At 44.8% G+C, this 27,785-nt stretch overlaps 1 protein-coding gene across 4 annotated transcripts in view; it reads right to left on the bottom strand.

The window, feature by feature from the left end:
- AGAP1 (ArfGAP with GTPase domain, ankyrin repeat and PH domain 1) overlaps window positions 1-27,785 on the bottom strand; it is a 1,778,872-nt gene that overhangs the window by 409,963 nt on the left and 1,341,124 nt on the right. For all 4 annotated transcript variants that reach the window (XM_069615994.1, XM_069615993.1, XM_069615991.1 and 1 more), the window contains one exon: window positions 4,931-5,092. In XM_069615994.1, the coding sequence (XP_069472095.1) occupies window positions 4,931-5,092 (162 nt within the window). The remainder of the gene's footprint in view (window positions 1-4,930; window positions 5,093-27,785) is intronic.

Raw genomic sequence — 27,785 nt, forward strand, 5'->3', positions numbered from 1 at the left:
ATGGTCAGGAGCAAAGAAGCGCAGCAGGAACGAGCAGAGTGTAAGGGGGAGGACAAGGAGGAAACAGAAAGGGCACAAATCAAAGGTAAGAAACAATGAGAGCGCTGTGGCAACAATAAAAGTTGTGACATTCGACTTACCCGGAGAACAGCGCTTTTGTTGTGGATGATGTCTGGACCCGCCTCCGGCAATGTGTGAAATCGTCGGCACTATCTTGCGGTTGGCGGCGATGCCGAAAAGCATTTCCCCTGTTGGTTGGCTATGTTGCAGTAATCCGTCTCCATCGGTCCCAAAGGGACCAGTGGTGGAAGCGGATGCAGACATATGACCGTAGGTAACATATGAACGTAGGTGACATATGACCTTCAGGACATTTGAAGTGACCAACAGGAGACCACCCTAACTATTGACAAATAACCAAAATCTCTAGGTTGCATTCAGCCTGAGCCATGATCGTGGCCTATCTAATTCGAAACATTACAAAATCAATTAGATTTCGGATGTATCCGCACAGGACATTGGGGCTAGCACCGAAGTAAAATGATCTTGCCACTGCACAATGGGACTACTCTTAAAGAAATGTGAAAAAACATGCGCTCAGACTAAGGGCTGAGCGACCTGTGGTTTTTTGTCTGCCATCTGCAAGTTTTTCAATACCAAAATCCCTGCACCCAAAAGTAGGACCAGCCCAAATGAGAATTATATGGGCTAGCTTACTTAAAAATCACCACTTTATAATTTAAAGCTATTCCTGTATCCTTAACTAGTGAAGCGTTTTCATGGTTCTGAATGGGATTGGATGCACAAAGAGGGTACATGGAGTCAGTGGGAAGAATTAATGTCATTTGCTTTAGGAATTTCCTTTTTGCATCAGGTTTACTATACAATTAGTAATTAGCTACATCTAGTCCTCGGGAATGTTGGGGGTCTAGGATAGGTGGAGGGGTTGTAACTATTTTATTTAAAACAACTGTTTTATGTTAATTTTTTTATAGCCTAAAGTTCCTTTCAAAATATTTAACACACACACACCAAAGTATATAGATTTGTTAACCTGATTTGAGACTTCGTTTTCAATGGGAGATTAGTAGGAGCCAACACTGAGGTTGTTCTTATGGTACAGATCGAATGGAAACATGAAAGCAGATCTTTTCTCACAAGACACCCAATTCTGGAATACCCTCCAACCAGACATGTATCTAAAGATCAACTTTATCCAATCTTCAAATGATCGCTAGGAATTGCAAACCCTTTGCAACAGTTATGACGTCATGCTTGAGGTGCCGACTTAGCTGCACAAAACATGTGTCAGCTGTGTTTACTGGAATACAAATAGCAAATAATGCAGTTTTTGCTTATATTGAAGGATTGCTCGTCAGCTCATTAAGAACATTAAAATAAAGTAATCACTGTGAATAAGATCCTTAGAATGCAGGCACTTCAAATTTAGACAGACACAAGAGAAGTCCTGGATCACAAAATAAGTAATCAATGAATGGCAGAAACAGCTCTTTTCGGGAATACCCATGCAGCCTGCATATATCCTAAAATCGCTCAATTGAAGGAAAGGAAGTAGTTATTGAAGGAAAGGAAGTAGTTTTGCACTTGAAGATAAAGAGTATTTAACTGTAACCATGGATACATTTATTCACAGATCTTTTTGGAAAAAATATCAAATTCTAATGTCAATGCATCCTACTGTCTGACTAATCCTCATGTTTTGTTCTTGTCAAAGTAACTGAAAGGCCAATTACAAATTTGGTCTTTTGATTAACTTATCTTCCAAAATATATTAATATCTTCCAATTTCCCCCAAAATCACTTGCTTCCAATTAAATCATATCTTCCTATCATCATACCTTTGTATGAATTACCAAAACAGTAACTGGATTGTAATGTCATCATATCTTGTTATACATAAATTACAAACAAATGATTTTTTTGTATAATCTGCAAAACGACTTCCTTTTGTTCAATTATACTTAGTTTAGAACGGTGCAGAAGGAGTTCGGAGGAACTAGTATGAAGTATAGATTTAAACGCAAAGTTCAAGCACCCCTTGTCAATTCTCATCTGACAAACTTTACAATCAATAATGCTCAAACATCTTATCAATTTAGAGTCCTAATCAAGTGTAACTCAGCCAAGGCTTCGGTAGTCTTTGCAACCTCCCAATACAATCTCAGATACAGACTTCCTGGATTCTCTCCAAAATTGCGTTGACTAGGTTATTGGATAATGACCCATCCTGTACGGCTACCAAGACTCATGGGAGAATGCCCTTCCAAGTAACAGAAATAACAGAGGTGTAATCACCTATTGATGTCATTAATTATCCATTTTAAAAATGTCAACTAATGTTTATTTTGTTTATTTATTATTTCCATTAGGCTGTAATATTTTGATTGTAACTAAATAGAACAGGTCATTATTTATTTGGATAGTTATATCATTGATCCACTATTCTGAATCTATATAAAATAGTAGTGAATTTATGTGAGACCAACTAGAATTTTATATTTAGACTATCCATTAGAGAGCGCATCTCGGAACATAGTGGAAGGACCAATCCCAATCTTGACCCAGTAGATGCAGGGTCAATTTAGGTCATACCAGTATTTGTATTTATTTATACATATAGTTATTTGCCCATTATAGGAAACATAGGGGAGGTGCTTCACGTGCACAGCCACCTTTTACATATACACACATTGCACTATATATGCACCTTACGTATACAATGGGCTACGTTAGTCTTAAACATGGCTGCCAAATTCATTGAGTATATTCTTTTAATAATGCAGACCGTTTAAAAACCGACGCAGTTACCCCAAATCATGGCCACCGCAATAATAATCAACACGACGCAGAACACGTGCGTTGTCACCGCGTTCATGCGTTATGACATCACATGCGCCGCAATAGTACTCATCCAATCAAAACTTTATCAATGAGAACAGCGAGAGTTGGCGACCTCACCTAGGATTCAATCAAGGAACGCTGTTACGTAAACCCAAACCTGGGAAAACACGCAGGTAACATTTACTTGAACCTACAATTAGAATGGAAGTGTACAAACACTTGATTTACTGAATACTAAATGAAAAAAGTATATATCGTCTAGCACAGGATACAACCGGTTTCTTTTTTGTTCTAATCTATTGTTACAAGTGCCAGGGATCTATCCCGTAATATACGCTCAGGATGCTAACTATAGCAGTAATTTGAGGATTAGTTTCAAATTCAAACTTAATGGTGAGTAAGGTTGCATTACTATCACCCACCAAGATCCACCATATTAAGCATGCAAATCACTTCTGTGTAAGAATAAACCACTGGACGACACTTAAGAAGTACAATAGAGCATGAAGGGCAATCACCTCATCTAGCTTGCCTTGCATAAAGTTACAAATGAGGGGATTGTGACCATTGGTAGGTGTCACTTGATTTAAATTACATTTTTTAATGTAAGAGGGATAATTTTGGAACTCTTAAATTGAAATTGTAAAAGCACATGTTTCTAGGAAGTAACTAATGATTTGTTGACATTATTTATTTATTTTAGCATTTTTAAAGCGCTCACACAGCCCGCAGGCATCAAGGCGCTGTTACAGGAATAGTTTTTGTTGCGCAATTGTTTTTTTTGTCTTAGTTGCGTATTTATAATGTGTTTAAATACCCAGAGGTTACTAAGCGCGGACGCGGCGATCGAGCCTCTGTTGCTTCATGTCGTCTTGCTTCCAAGGCGAGAACTTTGCCGCTGAGCTATCCTCCCGGGACATTATATCTTTCCCTTCCAACCAATCCGACCCAACACCACTCCATGAATTTCTGTCTTAATGTATAACTTTATATGTATGTCTTAATTTGTGGAAATGCATTTTTGATTATGTGGTTTTGTTCTGCAAAGAATACATTCGAACAGTTATTACTCTAATCAGCCCGGTTCTTTTAAAAAGGCCTCAGTAGACCGAAACACGTGTCAAAAAAGACAGGCACATCCACTGGACTATGATTTGTTTGTTGAGACCTTATTGACTTAAACTTAAGTCATATAAAGTATAAAATTACTCAACTGAAAATAAATAAAACAAAAAATTAAAACCATTGAATCTATCTGAATCATCGATTTACCTGCTTCGCGCACTGAGTACGCTTTGCTTTGTATTCCCAAACTAAACCTGGGGTTCTTTGAGTTAATAGAAGATTAATCATCCAACAGGAGCACCGGGCACATGGAATCATTGGAAAATGGCCTTTCTAGAGCAGGGAATTGGCACATAGAGGGATCCAAGTGGTTTCACTGCTATAATATTAACAATGGTAAGTGTGGTCAAGTCTGTTTGAGTGCTGCATTTTCGATCTTTTCCTGTTTGGTGCCCCCACCACCCCCACCCCCACCTCTCCCAATTCTGCCCAAACCGCTGCCCCCTACAACACCTCTATTTATACATAAGTATTTAGTTACAACAATCAAATACACTGAAACGTACCACTTTTAATATTATAACGGTGAAACCACAACATACACACAGAGTAACAGATTGTTTCCTACAGCAGCAGCTGGCACATTTAGTTATTAAAGCATGCGCTGTTCTATAGCAGTGCTTGAATAGTGGAGCATGGGACACACACCCTCACTAAACTTACAAATCCCTTACCTCGTCTTTCAACTTACTCATTCAGCCTGCCTACCTATTGCACAATGCACCTTTGAAGGAGCTTAAAAGCTACACAAACAAAATAACCTATTTAATACTACTTTGGCATTACCTGCATTCCTATACAAACTCTTTCCTTGACTGTGCACCTTAACTGATGGGAAATGGCCCAAGGGTAGTGTTAAGATTCATATAGGCAACCCAACATCCATGCATTCTTTGAGGAAGCACTTAGTTGGGCACATGGGGTACCGGAAGAACATCCTTACCTTCTGCAGCACCTGAGACGCCATCTGCCTTGAAGTTGCTGGTGCTTTTCTTCCTTCTGTGCTTTTTTCTGTTGGCATGAGGTGAGGGAGGAGGATCCAATTTGGGACTGGCCGTACTAGAAATGCTGGGACTAGAGCACACAGAATCCCCCAATCCAGTGTCTGCAATGAAACACAGGAAAATCAGACCGTTATCGAACAGCCAGCATAACAAGAACGAATAAGACAGTTCAGGCAAGAGGACAGCACTCACAGAAGAAGGGCAGCCAATTTATTTGCATCCAACATACTACAGTGCAAGGATCTCTAGCTTGTGGTGTACATTCACCTCAGATACAGGGTATTATTAAACTTCAAATTTCTGGGAGGTGCTTGTGAAGGGAGATGCACAGGTTGTATGACAGCCCCAAATAAATCAGCACAGCTCAATTCATGGTGAATTTGATATAAATTGTAACTTGTCATACTGAAGATTCTTAATTGCTTATATAACCGTATTTGATGTTGATAACCCTGCATTGCAGTGCATATGTAAGCAACAAAGACTCTATACAGCATAATGTGTACTCTATTCATAACATGCAGACTAACCATTTTTAGTGTTTTTAAATGTTCATAAACAAAGGCATGTTAAAACCCTTCTCTACACGTCCATACATGAAACTGTCAAACTTAAATTCTAATTACTTTAATTAAGTCATCTGATAAGTAATTAAGTGAGATAAGTACAGCGACTGTTTAGCCAAAGACAATAAGTCCGGTTAAACCGTAACCATTGTCGTATCATCCCATTTAGCCAATAATTGGAGTTATAATCACATTTAACCGTTTCTATGGCCACGAGTTTCACCCACACTGGGCTTTTTCCAAGGGTAAAGTGAAAAAAACTATGATATATAATCTTAATTCCAGATGAGCAAGAAGACAAGGGAGAAGGCAAGAGATAAGAAACCCCATTAGAAGAAGGAACTATAGAGTTAATCATGGCTTGCCATTTATATAAAAATAATAGGTTAGAGTGCACAGAGGAACATAAAAACTATACAATTGCCAGGTTAGAACCTACTTGTACAATCATCCAGCTTTCCCTCCCTAAATACCTCCTGGCCAAAGTCCTTCCATCCTCTGGCTCCAACTCTCTGCAGGTCAAATGTTTCTCCAAGCAGAGTGGGGGGTATTTACCTTTCCTCAACTGGCTCCTCCCTTTGGAATGGCCTTCCCCCACCCCCTCAGACTTGAACCAGATCTTCTTAAGTTCCGGAAACTTCACAAGACTTTCCTTTTCTTCTCTTCCTTCCCTCTCCCCCTCCCGTGCAAACTCTCCCTCTGTAACTGCGACAGGTGCCTGGTTCCTTCAGTCCCTCCTGCCTTTTTTGCCAGCACTTTCCCTCGAGCCCCCTTTCCCAGACTAGCCCAACAGGTACTACCCTGTCCACTGCACTAAACCTCCCTTTCACTCTTTTCCCCTGGCACTTGCCCCTTTAGCCCTCCCAGCACTATCACGCCCCCCTTCCCTAGGGCACCCTACTCCTGCAATACTTTCTCTTCCCCTTGCACTTATCACCTCGTCTAGCACTTGCACAGTAGGACTGTCACAAGGCCAATCTACTTTTGTGATTCCCATGCCCCCAGCACCTTCTTGTCTTGTTTATTTATTACATTTGCTACACCCCCAGACCCAGAGGTATCACGGCGAGGTTACAGACAGCTTAGAATAAATGTAAGTACAATGATAACAAAATAGGACAATCGTAATAAACTATACAGTGGTTTGCATTAATACGGTTTTACTGTATTCATTAGTACAGAAAGTATTTACATTGTTGGGGGGTTGCAGCAAACATTAATGCAGGCATCGTGTGACATTATTTACAATTTCTGGGAGGCATGTTTTTATTGGTATTGGTTGAATAACCAAGTTTTTAGACTTTTTTGAAGGCCGTGAGCGATTCTTTTTTGATGCTGATCGGGAGGGAGTTCCAGTGTTTGAGGGCTAGGCATTGGAAGCTACTACCCCCTGCTCTAGATTTGCTATAGCGGGGTGTTGTCATTAGCAGTTGGTTATTGGATCTGAGCACTCGGATATGTTCTTTTTTCGCAATGGCCTTGTTCAGGTAAATGGGTGCTTTTTTGTAATGGCATTTGAATGCAATGCATAAGGTTCTGAAGATGATTCTGGCTTTGATGGGAAGCCAATGGGAATCTCTTCTTATCTTGGAAATGTGGTGGAATTATATTATGCCTAGGGCGGCTCGTAATGCTTTGTTTTGTACGAGTTGGAGTTTGTTAAGGTTGGAATTAGAGGTTCAAAGTAATAAGACATTGCAATAATCAAGCTTTGATAAAATCAACGTCCTGGCTAGGGCGTTGTTGCATCTGGAAACACTTGTGTACAGGCCTCATACAAATGCCCAATACATAAATGTAGTTGTTCTGTTGAACAGTATTCATGGTGACATTTTGCAGTAAAATACTTCCACTAATATTATATAGCTAATTGTTGAACGTGAAATTCTGGAAGAAAAGTAAAGATTTTTTGCAAATACCGGATACTGGTACTGTATATTCCGGCGTATAAGACGACTGGGAGTATAAGACGACCCCCAACGTTTCCAGTTCAAATATAGAGTTTGGGATATACCCGCCCTATAAAAATGGCACCCGACTTTTGAGAAGACTTTCCTGGGTTAAAAAGTCTAATACACCAGAATATAAGGTATATTTGTGTACACATATGAGCTGTTTAATATGCAAATACATTTGTTTCTTGTTACTTTTTTCAAGAATTTTGTGTGCAAGAATTGACTATATAATATTAGTGGAAGTATTTTACTGCAAAATGACCCCATGAATACTGTTCATTAGAACAACTAAATGACTGTATTAATAGGTTCTAGCCTGGAAATTGTTGTAATAGGTTTTCTTATCTCTTTCCTTCTTCCTTGTCTTCTCGCTCATCTGGATTTAAGATATATATATTTTTTTTTACTTTAGCCTTGAAAAGGCCCAGCATGGGCGAAACTTGTGGCCATAGAGTTGGATAAATGTGATATAATGCCAATTCCTGGCTAAATGGGATGATATGACAATGGTTAAGGTTTAACAGGATATGTTGATGCGAGAAAGGAAGGAGGAGGTATATATTAAATCATTATTTCATTTGATTTTGATTTAGGTATAAAAATATCAAAATCACAGAACATTTTTAATCAATTCTTTCTTAAAAAAGACATCCTAACATCATGCATACAAGTATTCATTCACAACTAGGAACAAGTTACTTACCTGTAACTGTTGTTCTCCAGCATGGGTCTGGCATGGATTCACATGCTCATGAATATTCCCCGTCGTCAGGCTGGGAATCCTCGGTAAAGAAAAATCAGTATCAGTTTCGTTTCTGATCTGTCTTTCGTAGTAGTAACCAATCACTGATCTCTGCGTCATACTGACCATAGCGAATGACTGCCATCTCCCTAAGCCCCGCCTCTGGCAGCCATCTTCAGATTTGGTAGCACGTGAAGTGGCAGTATGACCAAGTGAAGAGCCGCAGAGGGGTAGGCGGGAGGGTTCGCATGTGAATCCATGCCAGACCCATGCTGGAGAACAACAGTTACAGGTAAATAACTTGTTCCTTCTCCAGCATGGGGTCTGGCATGGATTCACATGCTCATGAATAAAAGAATACATAGCAGTACACACATGCACAACCACGGGAGGTGGCAACAGGCTCAACATTAAGCAATACAACTCAACATTAAGTATCTCTCACCTTCTCACCATGCTCACCTTAGGCGAACAGGTTGCGCAGCACTGCTTGGCCGACCCTGGACTCCTCCCTGGAATCCCGGTCGACGCAGTAGAATTTCTTGAAGGTGTGCGTCGACCTCCACGTAGCAGCCCTGCAGATGTCCAGCAGGGGCACACCAGATAGGAACGCCGTGGTAGCTCCGATCGCTCTGGTGGAATGGGCTCTCGGACGGCCGGGCAGCGGTCGGTTTGCCAACCGATGACAGTACATGATACAGCCGGAGAGCCATCTGGAAATGGAAGCCTTTGAGAGAGCCTTCCCCTGATTGACAGGTCCAAAATTCACAAAAAGTTGTGATGTCTTCCGAAAACTCTTCGTGCGGTCCACGTAGAACTTCAGCGCTCTAGCCACATCCAGCGAGTGCAAAGTCCTTTCAGCCGGCGAAAAAGGCGACGGGAAGAAACAGGCAACACCAAGGGTTTGTTGAGGTGGAAGTCCGATGGCACCTTGGGCATGAAGGAGAGGTGCATCCTGAGCACTACCCTCGTGTCGTGAAAAGTCAAGTACGGGGGCTTGCAGGAAAGGGCCTGGATCTCTGCCACCCGTCGTGCGGAGGTGATGGCCACAAGAAACGCTGTTTTCCACGACAAGAACTTCAACGGAGCTGAGTGCAGAGGCTCGAACGGAGGTCCAACGAGCTTGGTCAGCACCACGTTGAACTCCCACGCCGGGGCCGGAGCCTTCACCGGCGGGAACGATCTGAACAGTCCCTTCATGAATTCTTTCACCAGACGATGAGACCACAAAGACATCCGTCCCGTGGTTCTGGTGTATCGGGAGATCGCAGCAAGATGAATCTTGATGGAAGCGTGCGCCAGTCCAGCCTTGGCCAGCGCCAGTAGGTACGGCAGTACTTGAGGAGCCGTAATCCGTAGAGGGTTAATCTTCTGTGCGTGGCACCAGTCACAGAGAACCTCTTCCATTTGTGTCCGTAGCATTTAAGAGTTGAGGACGCCCTGGCCTTTGCAAGAACCTCTCTGCAGTCGGCCGGTATGTCGTAACCTCCAAACTGTAACGCTGCAGGAGCCAGGCCTGCAAGTTCAGCGACTTCGGGTCGTGATGGAGGATGGCGCCTCCTTCCCTGGAGAGAAGATCCGTGTCCACTGGCAGCTTGATTGACGGGGACGCTGACAAGTCCAGAAGGTCCGGGAACCATATCTGCCTTGGCCACGGAGGTGCGACGAGGATCATCCTGCACCGTGACCTCTTGAGCTGGTTGATGAGCCAGATCAGCAACGGCAATGGAGGGAACGCATATAGAAACAGGCCCTCCCAGGGGAACGAGAAAGCATCGCCTATACTCCTCGGCTGGGGAAACCTGCTGGCGAACCTCAGGCACTTGGAGTTTGTCGCCGTCGCAAACAGATCGATCTGGGGTGTGCCCCACCGTCGGAAGAGGCGGTCCACTAGATCCTGTCGTAGTTCCCACTCGTGGCACGAGCGCAGCTCTCTGCTGAGCGAGTCGGCGATGGTGTTTTTTATTCCTGCCAGATGAAACGGCACCAGAAACATCCCTTGGGCGACGGCCCAATGCCACAGATCCTACACCTCCTTGGACAGGGCTGGGGATCTGGTACCGCCCTGCTTCCTGATGTAGAACATGGTGGTGGTGTTGTCGGTGAAGATCCTCACCACCTTGCCCTTGAGGGACGGAAGAAAGGACCTGAGGGCCCAAAACACTGCACGGAGCTCCAGGACGTTGATATGGAGGGACTTCTCCGTCGGAAGCCAAAGGCCTCTCGCGTGCAGATGTTCGGTGTGCGCTCCCCACCCTTCCAGGGAGGCATCCGTGGTCACTGTCTTCTGGTGGCCCGGGGTCTGGAAGTCCAAGCCTGCCGTCAGATGCGCGTGGGTGCCCCACCACCGGATCGCTCGTCGGAAGCTCTCGTCAAGAGTGATCCTGTCCTCTAAGCTTCCCGTCGTCTGGATCCAGCGAGCAACCAGGAACTCCTGTAGCGGGCGCATCCGAAGCCTGCACAGGCGGATGAGATAAATGCAAGAAGACATCATTCCGAGGAGGGATTTGATGGACCTCATCCTGGCCGCGTCCGCAACCAGCATCCGCTGCACCTTGCCCAAGATGGCCCTCGTCCTTTCCTCCGACGGAGAGGCCAGAAGCGCCACTGTGTTGAGTTTCGCTCCCAGAAACAGTGCGTCTTGCGGGGCACCAGGTGGGACTTGGCGTAGTTTATGGCGAATCCCAGGTCTGTGAGTAGTTGGACGGTCCTCGCCATGTGCTCCGCGGCGAGCTCCCTTGTCTTTGCTCGGATGAGCTAGTCGTCCAGGTAGGGGTAGACGTGGATCCCCTCCAGGCGCAGTCGCGCCGCCACCGGTGCGAGGCACTTGGTGAACACCCTGGGTGCCGACCTCAATCCGAAGGGAAGGGCTCTGAACTGGTAGTGACGCCCTTGGACCACGAATCTGAGAAACTTTCGGTGTCCCTTTAGGATGGGGATATGGAAGCAAGCATCCTCCAAATCCAACGACGACAGGAAATCGCCCTCCTCCAGCTGACCCAGGACGTGCTGGAGGGTGACCATCCGGAACCTCTGTGCCTTGATGAATTTGTTCAGCCGTCGTAGGTCCAGGATGGGATGCCATGCTCCTGTCTTCTTCTTCACGAGGAAGTATCTTGAGTAAACTCCGGAGCCCCGAAGCCTCTTAGGGACGAGCTCGATGGCGCCTTTCTTGAGCATCGCCTTTACCTCCAAGAGAAGTTGAGGGACGTGATGTTCCTTCCTGGCCACGGGGGGGACGCGCGGGCACTTCTTTAGGAACTCGAGCGCGTGACCCTGGGCCAGGGCGTCCAGCACCCAACGGTCGGTGGAGATGGACTCCCACACGCTGACGAAGTTCGCCAGCCGGCCTCCCACCGGGATGCTTCGGTGGGGGCCCGACCCCACGGCCGGTTCAGTCCTGCTTCGACGAGGCTTTGCCGCCTTGTCCTCCCTGGCGACGACGGCGGGGTCCGCCGACTTGCCTTGTCCCCTGTAGACTTCCTGTGACGACGAACGGGCCGCTTGACGGTAGGTGGAATATCCGCCGCCGGAACCTTTGGAGGCACCCTGTTTGCCTCCGCCGCTCCGAAAGGGCGGCCGCCGTTGCTGGAGAACCCCAAGAGCCCGGGCCGTCTCCGTGTCCATCTTGATGGCTTGTAGGGAATCGTCAACTGTTTTCCCAAACAGGTTGCTCCCGTCGAACGGCATGTCCAAGACTCTGGTCTGCACGTCCTGCCGGAAGTCTGTTGCCTTGAGCCATCCACGCCGTCTAAGGCACACGCCGTTGCCCAACTGGTGAAATCCAGTGTCAGCGATGTCCATCGCTATCGTAATGGCGTGGTCCGACGCCACTTCTCCTTCCTGCAAGATCTCTAGGGCCTCCGCCCTCTTGTCGTCTGGTAGGAAGTCCAGCAGGGGGGCGATTTTGTACCACAACTCCCTGTCGTAGCGGGCTACGATAGCCAAGGCGTTGGCAGCCTTAATCGTCGTCGCTGCCGATGAGATGACTCTGCGTCCCATCGTGTCCAATTTCTTTCCCTCGCCGTCCGGCGGGGAGGTTGATGTAGAGGCCGAGGCCCCCCCCCCGCTTTCTTCCTGGCCGCCGCGGAGACGACCGAGTCTGGGGTCGGCTGTGCCTGAAGGCACAAGGGGGCCGCGTCCGGGACCCGGTACTTCTTCTCATACCGATCCCTTCTCGCAGGCGTTGTGGATGGGTTCTTGAGGGGGGCGAGACCCTCATCCCAGATATCGTCCAGTAGAGGTACAGTGAGGACCGTCTTCCTCTTGGTCTCGCGCCGTTGATAAAGGAAACCTTCCTTCTTCTCTTCCGGGCAGAGCTGAAAGCTTGGATGCCCTGGCGATCATGGCATGAAACGATCCAATCTCGTGGGCGGGGAAGCCCGGGGAGGAGGTGACGACGGGAGATCCTCGTCATAAACATCGTCGTCTGTACCCGTCGCGGCCGTGTCCGTCCCCGTATCATCCCCACGGGTCGTGGACGGGGAGGAGGGCTGAGCAGGGCGTGATGGTTGAAAAGGAGGTGGAGGATGAATCCTCCTTCTCTTAGGAGGAGGGCTCCCAGAAGGGCCTGGCTCCGCGTCCCCCGTCAGGAGCAGTTCCTCCGTTGGTGGTAACGGCAATCTCGTCCTTATCACCGAGCATAAGGACTGTATAGCCAACAAAATGGCCACCGAGTTGTCTTGCGGCACTGGTTGAGGGGATTCCGACGGGCGGTCAGGAGCCCCGTCGGCACCCTCGACGTTATCGTCGTCTCCGACGTTGGGGTCCCTCCCGACAGGCTGGTCTTCTTCCACGCCAACGCCGTGGCTTAAGACTTCGATCAGCTCCTCTTCAGAGGTGGAGGACGAATCCACGATGACCTCCTGCCCCTCCTTTTTCTTCTCCGTCGGAGGTTTCACGGGGGTCCTGTCGATGGGCATGAAAGAGGACTCCCTCTGCGGTGGCAGGGAGACTCTGGGCCCCGAGGTCGCCACCACTGGTGTAGCCTCCACAGGCTGAGCAAGGGCCGCTGCGACTGTCTCGATAGAGGCCTTGGACGGGTGGATCAAGGCCTTCACCACCTTAGGTGCGCTCACCGCCTTCTCCTTGGGGGGAGGGTCACTGCCTCGCTCCCCCTCCGATGGGGCCTTCGAGCTCGACCGGGGTCTTTCCAGGAGCTTTGCCGGGTGCTCGGCCTTCCTCTTACCCGAGCCAGAGCATTGGCTCGTGGTTGATGGCGCCGGGGAGGATGCACCCTGCCTGGCACCCGTAGAGCCCGACCGTTCGGCGCTCCCGGTGCCAGCGGACTCGCGGTGCTTGGCCTTCTGTTGGGCCCCCGTCGCCGGGGCGCCCTCAAAGGTCTTAGAAGACCGCTCGGACGACGACTTCTTTTTCTCGCCTGACGGGCTCTTCCCTTCCAGCCAGTTGGCGAGACGCAGATGGCGGTCCTTCATGGTCCGCTCCGACATATTGCCGCAAAACGCACAGTCCTTCTCCACGTGAGTCTTGTCCTCATGCAGGCAGTAGAGGCAAAGGGAGTGTTCATCCTCCTTAAAGACATTCTGAAGCTGGCATCCAGGGCAGACCCTGAACAGCTTTCTGGGCGTCGAGCTTCCCTTCTCCTGGGCCATGTCCGAGATGGGCCTGAGAAACTTCTGGAGTCCTCCAAAAGCGTGGCTCGACGAAATCTTCACCCTTGAGGGGCGTAGAAGAATCCGACACGGGTCCCTGTTGATCGCATAAAGAAACGGTGGAGCTTGAGGCTCTTTTGACCGAAAAAAAGAGAATTTTCTTAAGAAAAAGCGCGAAAACGCACTAAAGCTCGAGAGCAATAGCACGAGGATCCCAACACTTGAACGTGCGGTAAAAATCTGAAGATGGCTGCCAGAGGCGGGGCTTAGGGAGATGGCAGCCATTGGCTGTGGTCAGTATGACGCAGAGATCAGTGATTGGTTACTACTACGAAAGACAGATCAGAAACAAAACTGATACTGATTTTTCTTTACCGAGGATTCCCAGCCTGACGACGGGGAATATTCATGAGCATGTGAATCCATGCCAGACCCAATGCTGGAGAAGTATAATTTCATAAAACATTACATTAGTTCACAAAATATATTTTGTTTGGAGTGAACTACTGTTTTAATTACAGTGGAATGAAATTGATTTTTTTTATTAAATAGTGTAATGTTTTATGAAATTATACTAGTTATGAATGAATGATTGTATGTATGATGTTAGGATGTCTTTTTTAAGAAAGAATTTATTGATTAAAAATGTTCTGTGATTTTGATATTTTTATACCTAAATCAAAATAAAATGAAATAATGATTTAATATATACCTCCTCCTTCCTTTCTTGCATCAGTTTTTCTTTCGCCTCCCTGGTACTACTTTCTGTTTTATGTTATGGCCTTACCTCAGGTTACCAGTGGTTTATGAGGATCCCACCTTGGGTTAATTTAACAGGATATATTGTCATTGGCTAAACAGTCACTGTACTAACCTCACTTAATTACTTGATCAGATGACCTAATTTAATTTGGACATCTTCAATTATGGACTTGTTGAGAAGGGTTTTAACATAACTGTTTATATCCATTAAAAACACACCAAAAAATTGTTACACACAAAAAAGAGGTACAGTCTGCATGTTAATAGAGTGAGAGCTATTGCTGCTGCACCAACCACCTTTATCTTTAATCATGTGCACCAGCATTCAGGTGTCTGCTGTGTTTATCGGGGCATAAGCTACACAACCCTGACAAATATTTATTTTATCAGCGGGCACAGTGCCTGGGTACCCACAACCAATTTCGTTTCATTTGTATATCTCTATATAGCATGCAAGGCAATAATGTGATTAGTGTGACACTAGTCTCCTGGAAGGCCAACCCAGAGGACTTAAGCTCGGCCATTCACGCGCTCTGGTAAATGGGAAATAAAGGACCTTTTGAATAATGTTGCTGAAACGGAGTTCAGAAAGTAATAGTATAAGAACTCTGGCCTTCTACGCAGTCACCTGAAATCTAATTCTGAGGGCCCATTGCACAACACTAAGTACATGAAGTCAAGTGGCCTTTGACAAGGGTCAGCACAACAAATTAGAGAGGTCTTATGAATAGAAGACTGAAGAGAACAGAACGAGTGAGAAACTGCACAAGGAATGAGAGTGAAATAGGGAAGCGCATGAAAGAGGCTAAATGATATTGGAGAATAGGCGAAAACAAGGACAGGATGCTCAAAGAGGGGAAGGGAGGGGGTCATACAAAACCTGCAAGTAAAATGACTTTTAAATTCTCTAAACAAGTACAACATTAATTCCTTCTTTTAAAAATATCATATGCAGTCAACAAACTGCATTAAAAGAGCACAGGGTGGCTCAAGATGAGGGTATCGAAACGGGGATTTTCATAAAGCAGGAATGTCATGCTCCTCATTTATTGAATTTGGTGCGAGGATCCCCTTAATGCCAGTTTATCTGAACAACAAAAAGCAACTGGAATCCTCAAGGATCTCATCATGATGGCAGCCATGTTTGTACCTAGTGGCCACAATCGCAGATCACTACATAATAGCTCAAGAATGCTTGAACGGTCCGGATTCCCGTTTCATTATCTCCCACAAGGAGAAAATGACTACAATCCCTCAGAAGGAACAGGCGGCAGAAACCATTCAGAAGCACTCCTTCCCACGAATTAGCCTTTATAGTAGATGGATAGATGGGGGAGAGTGACATGGCCGAAGGAGTGTACAAATACCTTCACATTTTTAGTAGTGTATTCTGAGACACGTTCTGAAGAAACTTCAGCATGAGATTTGGGTGCGAGTGTATTAAAGAACGCCTGAGTTCACATTTTTAACACATTTGTACAGTTTCATTTGAGAAATGTCACACGTTGGTAAGGTAAATCCTCAAAGAACTGCAACGCAGTTATTCGAAATGTTTATTTCACCATTATACTATTACACGTTTTAGTCAAATACCTTCTCGCATGTGTATGCACCCCAGGGCGCCTGCTTCGGTCCTCGATTGCATGTTAATGTTCGCCCACTTTAAACAGAGACTTCTGGCCCTTAGGTGCACATTATAACTTTAACTGACATTGTGATGTAGAGCATCACCCATTTTCTGGCCTCTGTCCATGCACATGAGTGTATAATATTGAGGTGTAAGGCTAATTTTGTAGTTAGGCCAGATGCACAGTTAGCCAGTCTTCAGTCAAAATAAAGTATCTTAAATGTTTTCAACTGTAATATCTTCTATAGCTATTGGCTGCGGCGTGCGAAACAACCGAGCCCACGTTAATTAATAAGCTAGAAAGAGTCTGCTTAAAGCAGGGCGTGGCTCTAGTACATGCACAATAGCCGAAAATGTGGACTCTGGATCACAATGCTTTACCTCTTCGTGGTGGAGCGCAACCTTGGGCAACACTTGAGGGTTAAGAATTGGATTAAAATAAATGTAAAAGGTTCTGACAGCGATCTCCAAGTTGCTGCCATTATAGTCTTTCAGAAGTGTATTGGAGGAAGATAAACTAGCCATCAGAACGCTTGGTAGATTCTGGAGGAAATCAACAAAAATCTATGGGGCTATTCACCATAGTCCATCAAGAAGACCAAACAAATAAAAAAATAAAAAGGAGAATCATATACTGCTTGGATAGAAGCCATGCCAGAAAAGATGGAGAGAAATACATTTTCTTCGGTATGCAGTTCAAATCTTCTTGCGGCACATCCATGTGCATCTGGACCCACTGACACCAGTCTTTTGTGCCTGTGTGCTGCCTTTGACAGATGACTACATGTAAAATTGGGAGCTGTAGTCCAAACAGCTGTTCAAATGGTACCATCCTACCTAGTGAACACTTGTCTCACTCTGTTTCACTATAAAGATGCCCAGAACATACCCGAGCAAAATTGCAGCATTCGCGACGTTGATGCAGCTAGCAAACAAGCCATAGAATTTAAGACAGCAGGTACATTACTGAACCTCTTCCACTAAACACCAGAGCTCTTTTCTAAGAATCTACACAGTCTGTAGCACGAGCACGTTTGCTCAGTATTTCAGCACAACCACACAATTTCTCTTTTCCGCAGCCTCACAGCAATATATTTGCTTTGGTGCTGAATTAAATAGGCAAATGGCATTCTCTTACCAATAGCTTTACCACTGGTTTATGCTCTTGAACACCTTATTTACAGTATCATACATTTCCCCTATGTCTTATTGACACTCCCAACAGTACGTTCTAAGTATCTGCTCTTACGAAGTGATGGGGAGGCACGAAACACGGGCTGACACTGTTACACTGGAGTATCAAATTAATAACACTGCTTTTTGGAGCATTATTCCTGTCATGAGCAAACATTACACAACGAAAAAGGATAGTGCCACCTGGATTTAATTATCGTTACTGTGGGATGTTTTTACCCATGCATGCAAGCCCTACAATAAAACTGTGCAGTACTGGCATGGAAAACATCATGATGGCCAGAACTCCCCAGAGAGTGCACAGGGAACACATGAAGAATAGGCTGCCACCCATTTTTGCCTATGTTGTGAGCACAGGAGGGCACTGCCTAAAACCACCATTGGGCTACACACGCAGTAGCCTGAAACCATTGGGAATGGCAATGCTGATTGCCAAAAAAGCAACTCAGAACTGTGGGGAATTCATTTTCTTAATCCCAAAAATGGTTGCATTACCAGTACTCACCACTATCAGAAAGCCGGCATTTTAAAACCACCAGACTTTTGTGTAAAACTGCACAAATCAAACAAAACCAGACCAAGGAAAGACTTGCTAAGAGGTGGAAGAATGTAAAACCATATTCTGAAATGACTTGAAGGAAGTAATTATTTAATGTATAGGTACAAATTGTCAGTTTGATTTGAATGTAGAAAACTGGGAACAAAAAGTGACATTTAGCTGAAACCTGGCTTAGTGAAACTGGATTCTGCCTGACAACTACCCCCAACAGGAGAAACCTGCTGCCCCTGGCCAAAAGGAGTTGTCACCTCTCTGATTAGATTAGGGGTGGAGCAGCTGGGAACTACAGGGAGTTGAACAAAGGCCTGTCCTGGACTCAGGCAAATGTTATATTGGGGGCGTCGTAAAAAAGTGGCTTCCTCTTAGGTGAAACTGGGAGGGGCAGTGCCTCTGCTAGCAGCTGAGCTTGGGGGAAGTGGATAAACCAGTTATTCCACCCTGTGATGTGGGAAGCCGCACCCCTTTTTGACCAGGGCATAATTTTAAAAAGATAGATAACTCATAGTGGGGACTTGTCAGAATTATATAAGTAATATCATTATTTTTGTGATTTTTCTGTGAACATTTTGAGAGGCGTTAGGACCCTGTGGTGTATTCTGGGGGGTTGCTAGCGGAAAATAGGGTCTCACTCCAAATGTCTGCATGTTAAAAATCTGACACTTCATCAATTAATGTCCATACTCCTTGCGCACATGTGTGTAATTTTGGGTAAATGTCCGATATTGCAAAACCAGTAAAAAGCGCAAAATGTTGTCATTTTTTAATGCAAGCCCCCAGGAAGATCAGAGGCGGACAAGCATGGACCATAAGGAATATATAATGTGCACATGTAATTTCAACAAATTGTATATCCGGGAAGGATGTATTTGAATCAAATATAGATTTGTGGGCAAACTGACCAGGGGAGGTTCCTCTGACCATAAAACCTACAGCATCACTCTGACTCACATTTCCTTCCCCCAATCAAGGGAGAGAGGAGGAATTGGCCAATGATAAGTGAGAGGGGCAGGTTTAGTTATGACCAACGCACACACCCACTTTCCAAAACACATAAAAAGAGACTGCTGGGACAGGTAGAGACATTCAATTCCATTTGCTGCGGAGCATGCTGACCGACGACTTCACATCCAGAGATCCAGACTTCAAATCCATCAATCTCCAAAGACCAGAACTTTACTTCAGAACTTAAAGCAAGGGCCTAAACCCACAAACTGAGAACTCTTCTCAGCAGGCCTCAGCAACCTTAAAATCATTTGCGAACTATTCCACAGCCGGGCGAGCTGTTTGAATTCTTTTGCCAAGAACAATTGCCAGAGACCAGACCAGAGATCCAGAGTGACCCAGACCGCTGTGAGCAGAACCAGAGAGCTGACCCAGATCACTGTGAAGTGCCGAGACCAGAAGCGGAGTCCAGTCCAAAACCTGACCAGATCCGTGGCGAGGCCTATTTCAAACTTATATTGTGAGTACCTAGCAGAACTGTGCAGAACCAATCTCTTAGTTAAAATAATCTAATCCAAACTATTTTAACCTAAGTAGAACTGCCTCCTAGAAATCGTGTCATCTGTCATTTTTAAAGCTGCACAACTGTCACCTGTCAATTCTGCAGCTGCAAGCTGTCACCTGTCATTTTGAGTTTACTTTAAATCCGAAAAACAACCCTTACAAAATCGTTCATATCTCTGGAAACGTTTGTCCTAGGAACTTGGTTTAACTTTCCTCTAAAAGCTTAGAATCTCAGCTTTCCAACGCACCTTATACTTTTGCCGTAATCACGATTCACGCTCTCACGAATTTTGCCGCGATTTGGCCTGATTTCTTTACCTGTAAAAAGATAGCAGCTTTTTGCGTTCCTGTGCTAAACATTTGTTTGCCTCTTAATAACCATCCCTGAATCATTGCTAAAGTGAGCCTGAGCTCATCCCAAGTATCTCTCACTCACCCTGAACCTCCTAAAGGGAATTAAATGCATTTTTAGCACCTTTTCACTTCCTTACAAACCACATTAAAGTAATTCGCCTGTGTTTAAAACTCATCCCTGTTTTCTCTAAGCTTGCTGGAGGGGAACTGAATTTCGTATTGTATTTGATTGCATTCCTGAGAACTGTGTGCTCCTCTTTCCATCTACTTCCATTTCTTACATTGCATAGGGGAGGGGGGTGAATTGCCAGAGAAAAAGTGATTATCTTTTCTTTTGCTAAAATCATCTCAAGTATTTCTGTACTGCATTTTATTCCTCATTGCTTTTCCCTTGAAATCATAAAAGTATTTTTGCTACTTGATCCACCCTATACTAACTCCTCATTGATTATAAAGAAGTGTGCTAGTGTCAGATTACCCATTGTTGATTAACATTATATTTATAAGGGCGATATCGATTATTAATTTATTATAAAAGCGTGGTATCTATATATTGTTTTATTTCTCAAATAAACCTTTTAAACTTGCAAAACAGAACTACTTCTTGGCTCAGTGGGGTCAGGGGGATTCTAAGAGAGGGGTGTTATATAGGGGTAGTCATCCAGAACACATGAACTGGACATAAAGATATATCAATAAGGGTTTCCATTCAGTATCCCAGACTAGGCATTGACTTAGCTGTAGTGTTGAATTGAATATTGCTTACATTACTCAACATACAGAAGTGCTTACAAACAGAAATGTGATGCGTCTCTGCTCTTAAGATTACAAATCACTGACACCAACAGGGAAGGGGTGCATTTTTACTTCTCCAGGACAAGCCATGACTTGGTGTAATTAATTAAAACACATGAAGATGTGTCTGTTGCTATGGATTGTATATGCCCATGCTCTTCCCAGGAACAGGGGGACCTTGTGTGTTTTAGACATGCTAGTTGTATTAGAAGCACACGTCTACTGATCACACAGCACATTGAAACCTTTTCTATGCACTTACCATACCACATTTGCAAACAATTCCCAGGCTCAAAGAGTTATACCACCCATCTTCAAACCAACACTGACTATGCCACTTCTAACAAAAGGAAACACAAAAAAACACATTGGGTCTTACTAGGACAGACACATATGTGCACAATTCTTTTTTGCTCTATTCTCAGGATCTGCCATTCCTCCCCAAACTTTAGGCATTATTCTGGATTCCCAGCTGGACTGCACATGCTATGGTTTTCAGCAGCAGCAGCAGCTATTAGTTACGACTCTAAGCAAATACTGCCACACCTTAATGAAACTCACTTGGGTGTGATGGCGAGGGCCATAACCCGAGTCAAAATAACTACTGCTATAGCGTCTACACGGGAGCTCCCAAGACCCTCATTAGGAAACTTCAGATTTTGCAAAGTAATATCGTCAGTAGTGTTACAATTTTCACCTTCCTGGAGTTGCAGGCATTGTGTCAACTGCACTGCCTTGAACCCCAGGCTAGAACACATGCTGCAGTTGCTACACTGGCACACACATGTATATATAAATCAGCACCTTTGTTTAGGCTTACACATTACAACCACTTCAAATCTTTCGACCCAAAAATAGTTTCTCGAAATTCCCCTAGATTCAACTTGCTACTGATTGCAGGGAATCGTTTCTTACTTCAGCGCGCTACTATCTGGAATCACCATCCTTTTATCCAATTACGACAAAGGAAAATATCCCTTTCAAAAGCATCTCAATATTTCAATGTGCTAACCTCTTGTTTCATGTCCAGCAGTTGTGCTTTCAAGCTTCAAGACAGCTTTTTTATTTTAGGGTTTATTAGTTGGCACTATAGAAAGGCGATTGTAACTCAACATAATAGGGGCAAGCAATTTGACTCCCAAAACCTCTCCTTTCCACTATTTGTTAGTGTTTTCACCTGCAAGTTGAAATTAAAGTAGGCAATCTGACAAAATAAAAAGCCCATAGTATAAAATAAATGTTCCCTAACAAAAATAACTAGCCTGTCCTAAAAAAATCTATTATACTACTACTTTAAAAATTGGGAGCGAAGTGTCCCGACAACGCACTTTCTACAGAAACCGTAATTAACTGGAAAACATGTGGTTTACTAACTTCATGGAAATAAGCATGTCTAAATCATGAGGTGTTCAATATGGACCTCGAATGAGTGTCATGCTAATGCCAACTACCACTTTCGCATTCAATATTGTCAGCAATGGCAAAAACACTTCCACTCTGCACCGAAACAAAAGGAACTTCCCTGCTTAGTGGTTTGCAGATTTGATACGGAGTAGCCCCAAACGTTTCCGAATTGCATTTAAGCCAAGATGCAATGCAATTCTCTGGGAAGAGCACTTCCAATCTTTGCCCCAGATCACATTTCAACAAATCACCTACATATGTCAAGCAGATTGGTAAAAACTCCCTGAATCAGACATGCCAGGATCATTTCTAAATCGTTGACCCCCGAAGGGCTTTCAAATAATGTCTGCCTGGGTTTCCTTTACTGTGTAAACCACTGCTGACCATTCCCATTGAGCCCCCAGCTCAACATGGCATACAACTACCAGGCGTTTGTGCCAGCAGTTACCCAACATGCTTTCACATGGTCTTGGAGTGGGATCCCAGCTTTGGGCACAATTGTCGGATGAAATCAGTCATGGTGTTTCAGGTTGCTTACTTGCTCTTCTGAGAAACGTCTGGAGTGCTAGTTATTCTGGTGGGATTCCTTCGAAAGCTTAGATTGACACAGGTTAGTTTGCTTCCAGGTAAGGCAGCTACTTGGAAATAGGAACTTTTTATTTTTATAACCCCCTTATTTGTTAAGAAAATACCCAATGCAGATATTGCAATGGAATATGTGTACAGCGCTCTGTTGCTTCCTAGCTACCTTCGTGCTTTATAAACCCCAAATAGAAGACATGAAACCTTACAGGAGTCCTGCCTTTGCTGAAATGCCGCCTTATTTGCCACAAAAGTTGTTCCGGAAGTCCTGCGATTGTAACTCTTAAAATGCAGCAGCTCATGCAGGCAGTAACTGCACACCACGCTGACTTATAATATCTAGCTGCCCTTGGGATCAAGCCACTTTAAAAGGAGGACAAAGATGAAATGTAGAGCAGGGACCCCGAGGTAGAGATCACTGCTTTTTGGAAGGATCAGCCTCTCATTGGCCTTTGGTTCATTCCATCCACAAGCACTTCTTCCACAGATGGAAGCGATTTACCGGGCGCCCGAGTCTCAATGAAGGCTCATCAGAAGCGTGGTGGGCCTTCCCTTTTCTGGCCAGCCAGGTATTTCTCACGTGTGAGACAGGATTCTGTTTTCCGTGACGTTAAGTGAGAGAGGAAGACAGAGAAGGTAGGCGGCAGGATGTAGAAATGTGCTAAAGCTGGAGCTCTCAAAATGCAATTTCGGAGTGCTGACTGACGCCAAAAAATGAGTTATTTTTTATCAATTACTGGGACTCAGAAAAAAAAGAGCTCTCGTACATATGAGACAGGCGAGAGGGGAGACTGCAGCGGCAAGCGGTAGGGTAGACTGAACGAGAGGTAGCGCTGAATAGGCGTAGCCGTTATTATAGAGTCTATGCAACTTCATAGCAGAAACGGACGGTCATATCCATCAAATGTGCCACATTACAACTTGACAGAGGGATCGGCTCTCCATCTAACCTTCTGATTGCACGTTACTATTAACCTCAATGCATTTTCAATTCTGTTCCGGCTAGTACTTCCATAAGTCTTGGTGAATGTTGCATTAACTACACCTCCCAATAAGATTACTCGTCAGCCATGCTTCTCATGGTTAGATTTCCACAGTAAATGCTAACTTTTGAAGCCGAGAATTTTCTCATAAATCTCCTTTCCCTAGTGATTTATACACCTGAAACACCTTCCTTTCATTCATTGAGCCCACTGTGCACCTGAAAGTTCTATGGATCTCAGAAAGCCATTTCACAATGTCTGGCCAATTGGAGACGGTCCTGTATTACCCTGCCAGTATTTCAACTAACTCCAGCACCACTTTTCTTAGGTATTTGAGGCAGTATCGGCAAATTTAGTAAAATAAAATAACCATTTTAGTAAGGCAAATCATCTTATCAAAATGAAAACTGCAAGGTTGTAGGATAAGCGTCTTAATATGCCCCCAACAGGTAAGCAGTTAGCAGTGGGGTATTCTGGATGAATTGGAGATATAATGCCTTAGTGTCAGGGTCTGTGGCAGTTGCCAGAGACCTTGGCAGTACTAGACTGGAAAGGCCATGGTGCTGCTTACAGGAATAAATAGCTACAGACTGTCATTGACCATACATTAAATAAATGCACAACCACCCAATTCTATTCTGAGAAACAATGTGCCTTTTCCTGATGCAATGATGCTCAAAGCTATGGAGCCAGAAATTAGGATTCAAACGACTCTAAACCAGTTTTGTAAGGATTAGGTTATGTACCTGTAACTCCTGTTCTCCAGCATTGGATCTTTCATGGATTCACATGCTTTTGAGTATTAAGCATTGTCAGGCTGGGAATCCTATGTAACATTAAAGCAGTTTATCTTTACATTTCTCCTGAGTGCTCTATTATAGCCATTTTAGGTCATACTGCCCACAGCCAATTAGGCAGGTCCTCTTAACTCCACCACCCCTGGTGGCCATCTTAATATTTGGCAGCGCACGTAATGTGGCAGCATGAGCCAAGAAGAGCCAGAGAGGGGTAGGAGGGAGGGTCACATGTGAATCCATGAAAGATACCAATGTTGGAGAACAGGAGTTACAGATGTGATGAATCGATGGCATCACTCCTTTACTGCTGGTGACCTATCAAGTGGCTTGCAGACAGTAGCCGCTACTTGAGCCTAACCCTAGGGTCGCCAATATATGAGGGAGAATCACATGAGGAGAGACAACTTCCGTGGATGTGTCATGGCATCATCGGATGAGACATGTTTCCTCCCATTGTTCCTTGAGGATAACCCTCCCATACCGGATACCCTCATGGCAGTTTATAGTGATAAAGTCGAATCACAAAATGTCGAAAGTCAAAATGTCGGAAAAAAATTTCGGAAAAAAAAATGTCATGTCTTTTTTTTCTGTTCGAAATGGGGGGGGGGTTCAACCCCCAACCCCCTTTTTTAAAAACTCTTTTTTTTAAATGCATAAAAGCAAAATAAAACATGTAAAATAAGAAATGACATTCGAAAACAAATTTTTCGACATGTCTTTCGACAATGTTTTCGACTTATTCACTGCCTACCCCTCGTGGCCTATTGCCATACGTCTCCTCATCCACATATGAAGGGTATTAAAAACCTTGTCCCAAGACCCATAGGCCAGCCTTCAAACGATGATCTGCCTTCTGAAACTTATGAAAATGCCTTCTCAGGTTCCACATAGAAATCACCCAGGACTGACTTGCCCTTGAAAACAATTAAGAACATTTACGCAGGTTTATTGTGCAAATTGTCAAGAATGGACTTCCTTTTCCATAACTACCAAAATATTGGGACGAGAAAGAGGAACCGATCAATGTAGAGTGAAGGAGACCACAAGCGCAAGGAGCTCTTTAGGTGTTGGACACACATGCCTGTGGCTGGGAATTAAAGAGTAGAAATAGAGAGTCGAGGTGTGCTGCTGGCGGGAGAGAGCTGCGCCCTCTACGTGCAAATCAAGAGACTAAAAGGTTGGGACAGATATGGTGGAGCAGACGGGCTTGAGGGCCAAGAAGAGAGAAGCTGCCACAGGAACAGGACACGATGCAGGAACTCGAGGAGCTGCCAATAGACTCCTGGAAGTTCACAGGTGTTAGAAAGCAGCATCTAACTCACCGGAGCCTGGAACGAAGCAAGCGAGCCCAGCAGAAGGCACGAGCGATGGGAAAGCTGAGATAAAGTGGGTGCGAGAAAGAAAGTACAGAAATACCGTCACCGGCTGACCATGGGAGAAACCAGGAAGCCCAACAAGAACCGGTGATTCCACCCAGAGGCAGCAGCGTCTCCGGGGTGTATTGGCAGCCACACCGAATGCAAGTAATTGTGAACAAGGAAGCTGAGAGAGAAAGAACAAGAAAACGTAATGTCAAAAGGCGAAATTAAAGGCATGGTCTAGTAAAAATGTTTATTGTCCCTACGGGTCGGCCATGTTTTTTTAAGCCTAAGTGGCTCGATTTTAGAAAACTTTCCTATGGACCTTACCCGAGTTTTCGTCCATTGAACGCACGCGAAAACAAGCACCAGGGAGCTGCCATTTTCTGATAATCCTATCTTTTCCCCGATCGCCCTGGCTGGCCTGCTTTTGCAGCACTAAATCAATTCCCCCACCCCTGAGCCTGTCATCAGCAGACTCGTACCGCCCATTTCCCAACGCCAAAGCACGTCTCGTGTCAACATTCGCTGCGCTTCAGCCAATGACGTGTCGCCATGGAAATGGCAGGACGCCTCTCTCCTCAATAAGTATAAACAGACCGTTTCACAACACAGCAGCCGATTTTCGATTCCATTCCTCTCTCTGTGTTACTTCTAGTATTCTGTGACTCGTTTCAGTGCTCTGGTCAGCTACCTTTGCCCGCTTGTAGCCCGTGTGAACAGATACCAGTACCACCGCTATAAATTATTTTAGTTTGTTTAACACACAATGGCTACAATAATGCCCTACATGTACGAGCCCGAGTATACCGAGGAGGAACTACTGGAAAGGGAAGCACGCGAAAACAATGGGGATTCGGACGGCAGTTGGCAGGACGAATCAACAGATGAAGAGCCTGGGCCTAGTCGCATGGACGGCGTTTCCACCTGGTGCACATGCAATCGGTGCGAGCTAATGACAACTGAGGACGAGAACTGCTGCTGCCGAGAAAACTCGGGGTGCCTGGTCAACATTTCGGAAGGCGAGCCACGACCGCAATGCATCACCGAGCTGCCAGACTTTAGGGCAGCCTGCCTCACACGGGCCGTGTTGAGAATAATGATGGTGCTTATGCACGAACTTCGAGCAACTGTTCGTCCTCGTAATCCGAGTAACGAGTAAGTATACTCTGCTTGTCATGCCACTCCTATTTCATGGTCTTCTACTATATCCAAAATTACATCTACATATCATTGTAACGCATGTAAGTCGTTGAATAGTGTGCATTGTCTAGATAGCATTTGTCCGTGTAAAATGCCATTAGTTACAAGAATTGTCATTGACAACAAACGTTTATTAAACTTATCTTGGTAATTTAAAAACAGTTTGTTTCATTCCTTTTCACAGGTGGTACAGGCTGGTGGCCTATCGTTCCTTTACATGGTGGCTTCACGGGAGGCTTGGACACCGCGTTCGAAGAGTGATACCCGCCTGTGCCGTTCGTGCCATTGGAGAAACGTTCCCGAGTGACAGCGGTCAGTAGAGGGGATTTTCTCTTGCTGTGCTGCAACCTGACCTGTATAATCTTTAAAGTCTTGTATTTTTGTGTCATGAAAATAAGATACAAAATAAAACACCACATATATTTTAACAACGGTTGTCTCGATTTTTTAAATGAATCAAGTGTGTCTCCATTCAAGGATGGACGTCAGACATCTGTGCTCCGAATGGGTGAAGGTCTGGTTGCTGTGAAGCAGGGTGGTCACTATCTATCTAAGCTAACATAACATATTCTCGACAATGCATGCACTAACACACACTTGTTTAAAGTCTTTCAGTAGGTTATGTCTCTATAAAAGTCACACATATCTATACTAACATTTACCATTGGATTATACAGTCTTGACCACTATAATACACCGGTTGAAGTGTGGGTCTGTGCTCACAAGAATCTCCGGTATGTGGCATTTGTTAATGATAAGCAACGATATACTGATGCGCGCTGGCATGGGGGGCTG

This window comes from Ambystoma mexicanum, chromosome 9 (assembly GCF_040938575.1).
Source record: "Ambystoma mexicanum isolate Mex_15411 chromosome 9, UKY_AmexF1_1, whole genome shotgun sequence".
Classification (NCBI taxonomy): domain Eukaryota; kingdom Metazoa; phylum Chordata; class Amphibia; order Caudata; family Ambystomatidae; genus Ambystoma; species Ambystoma mexicanum.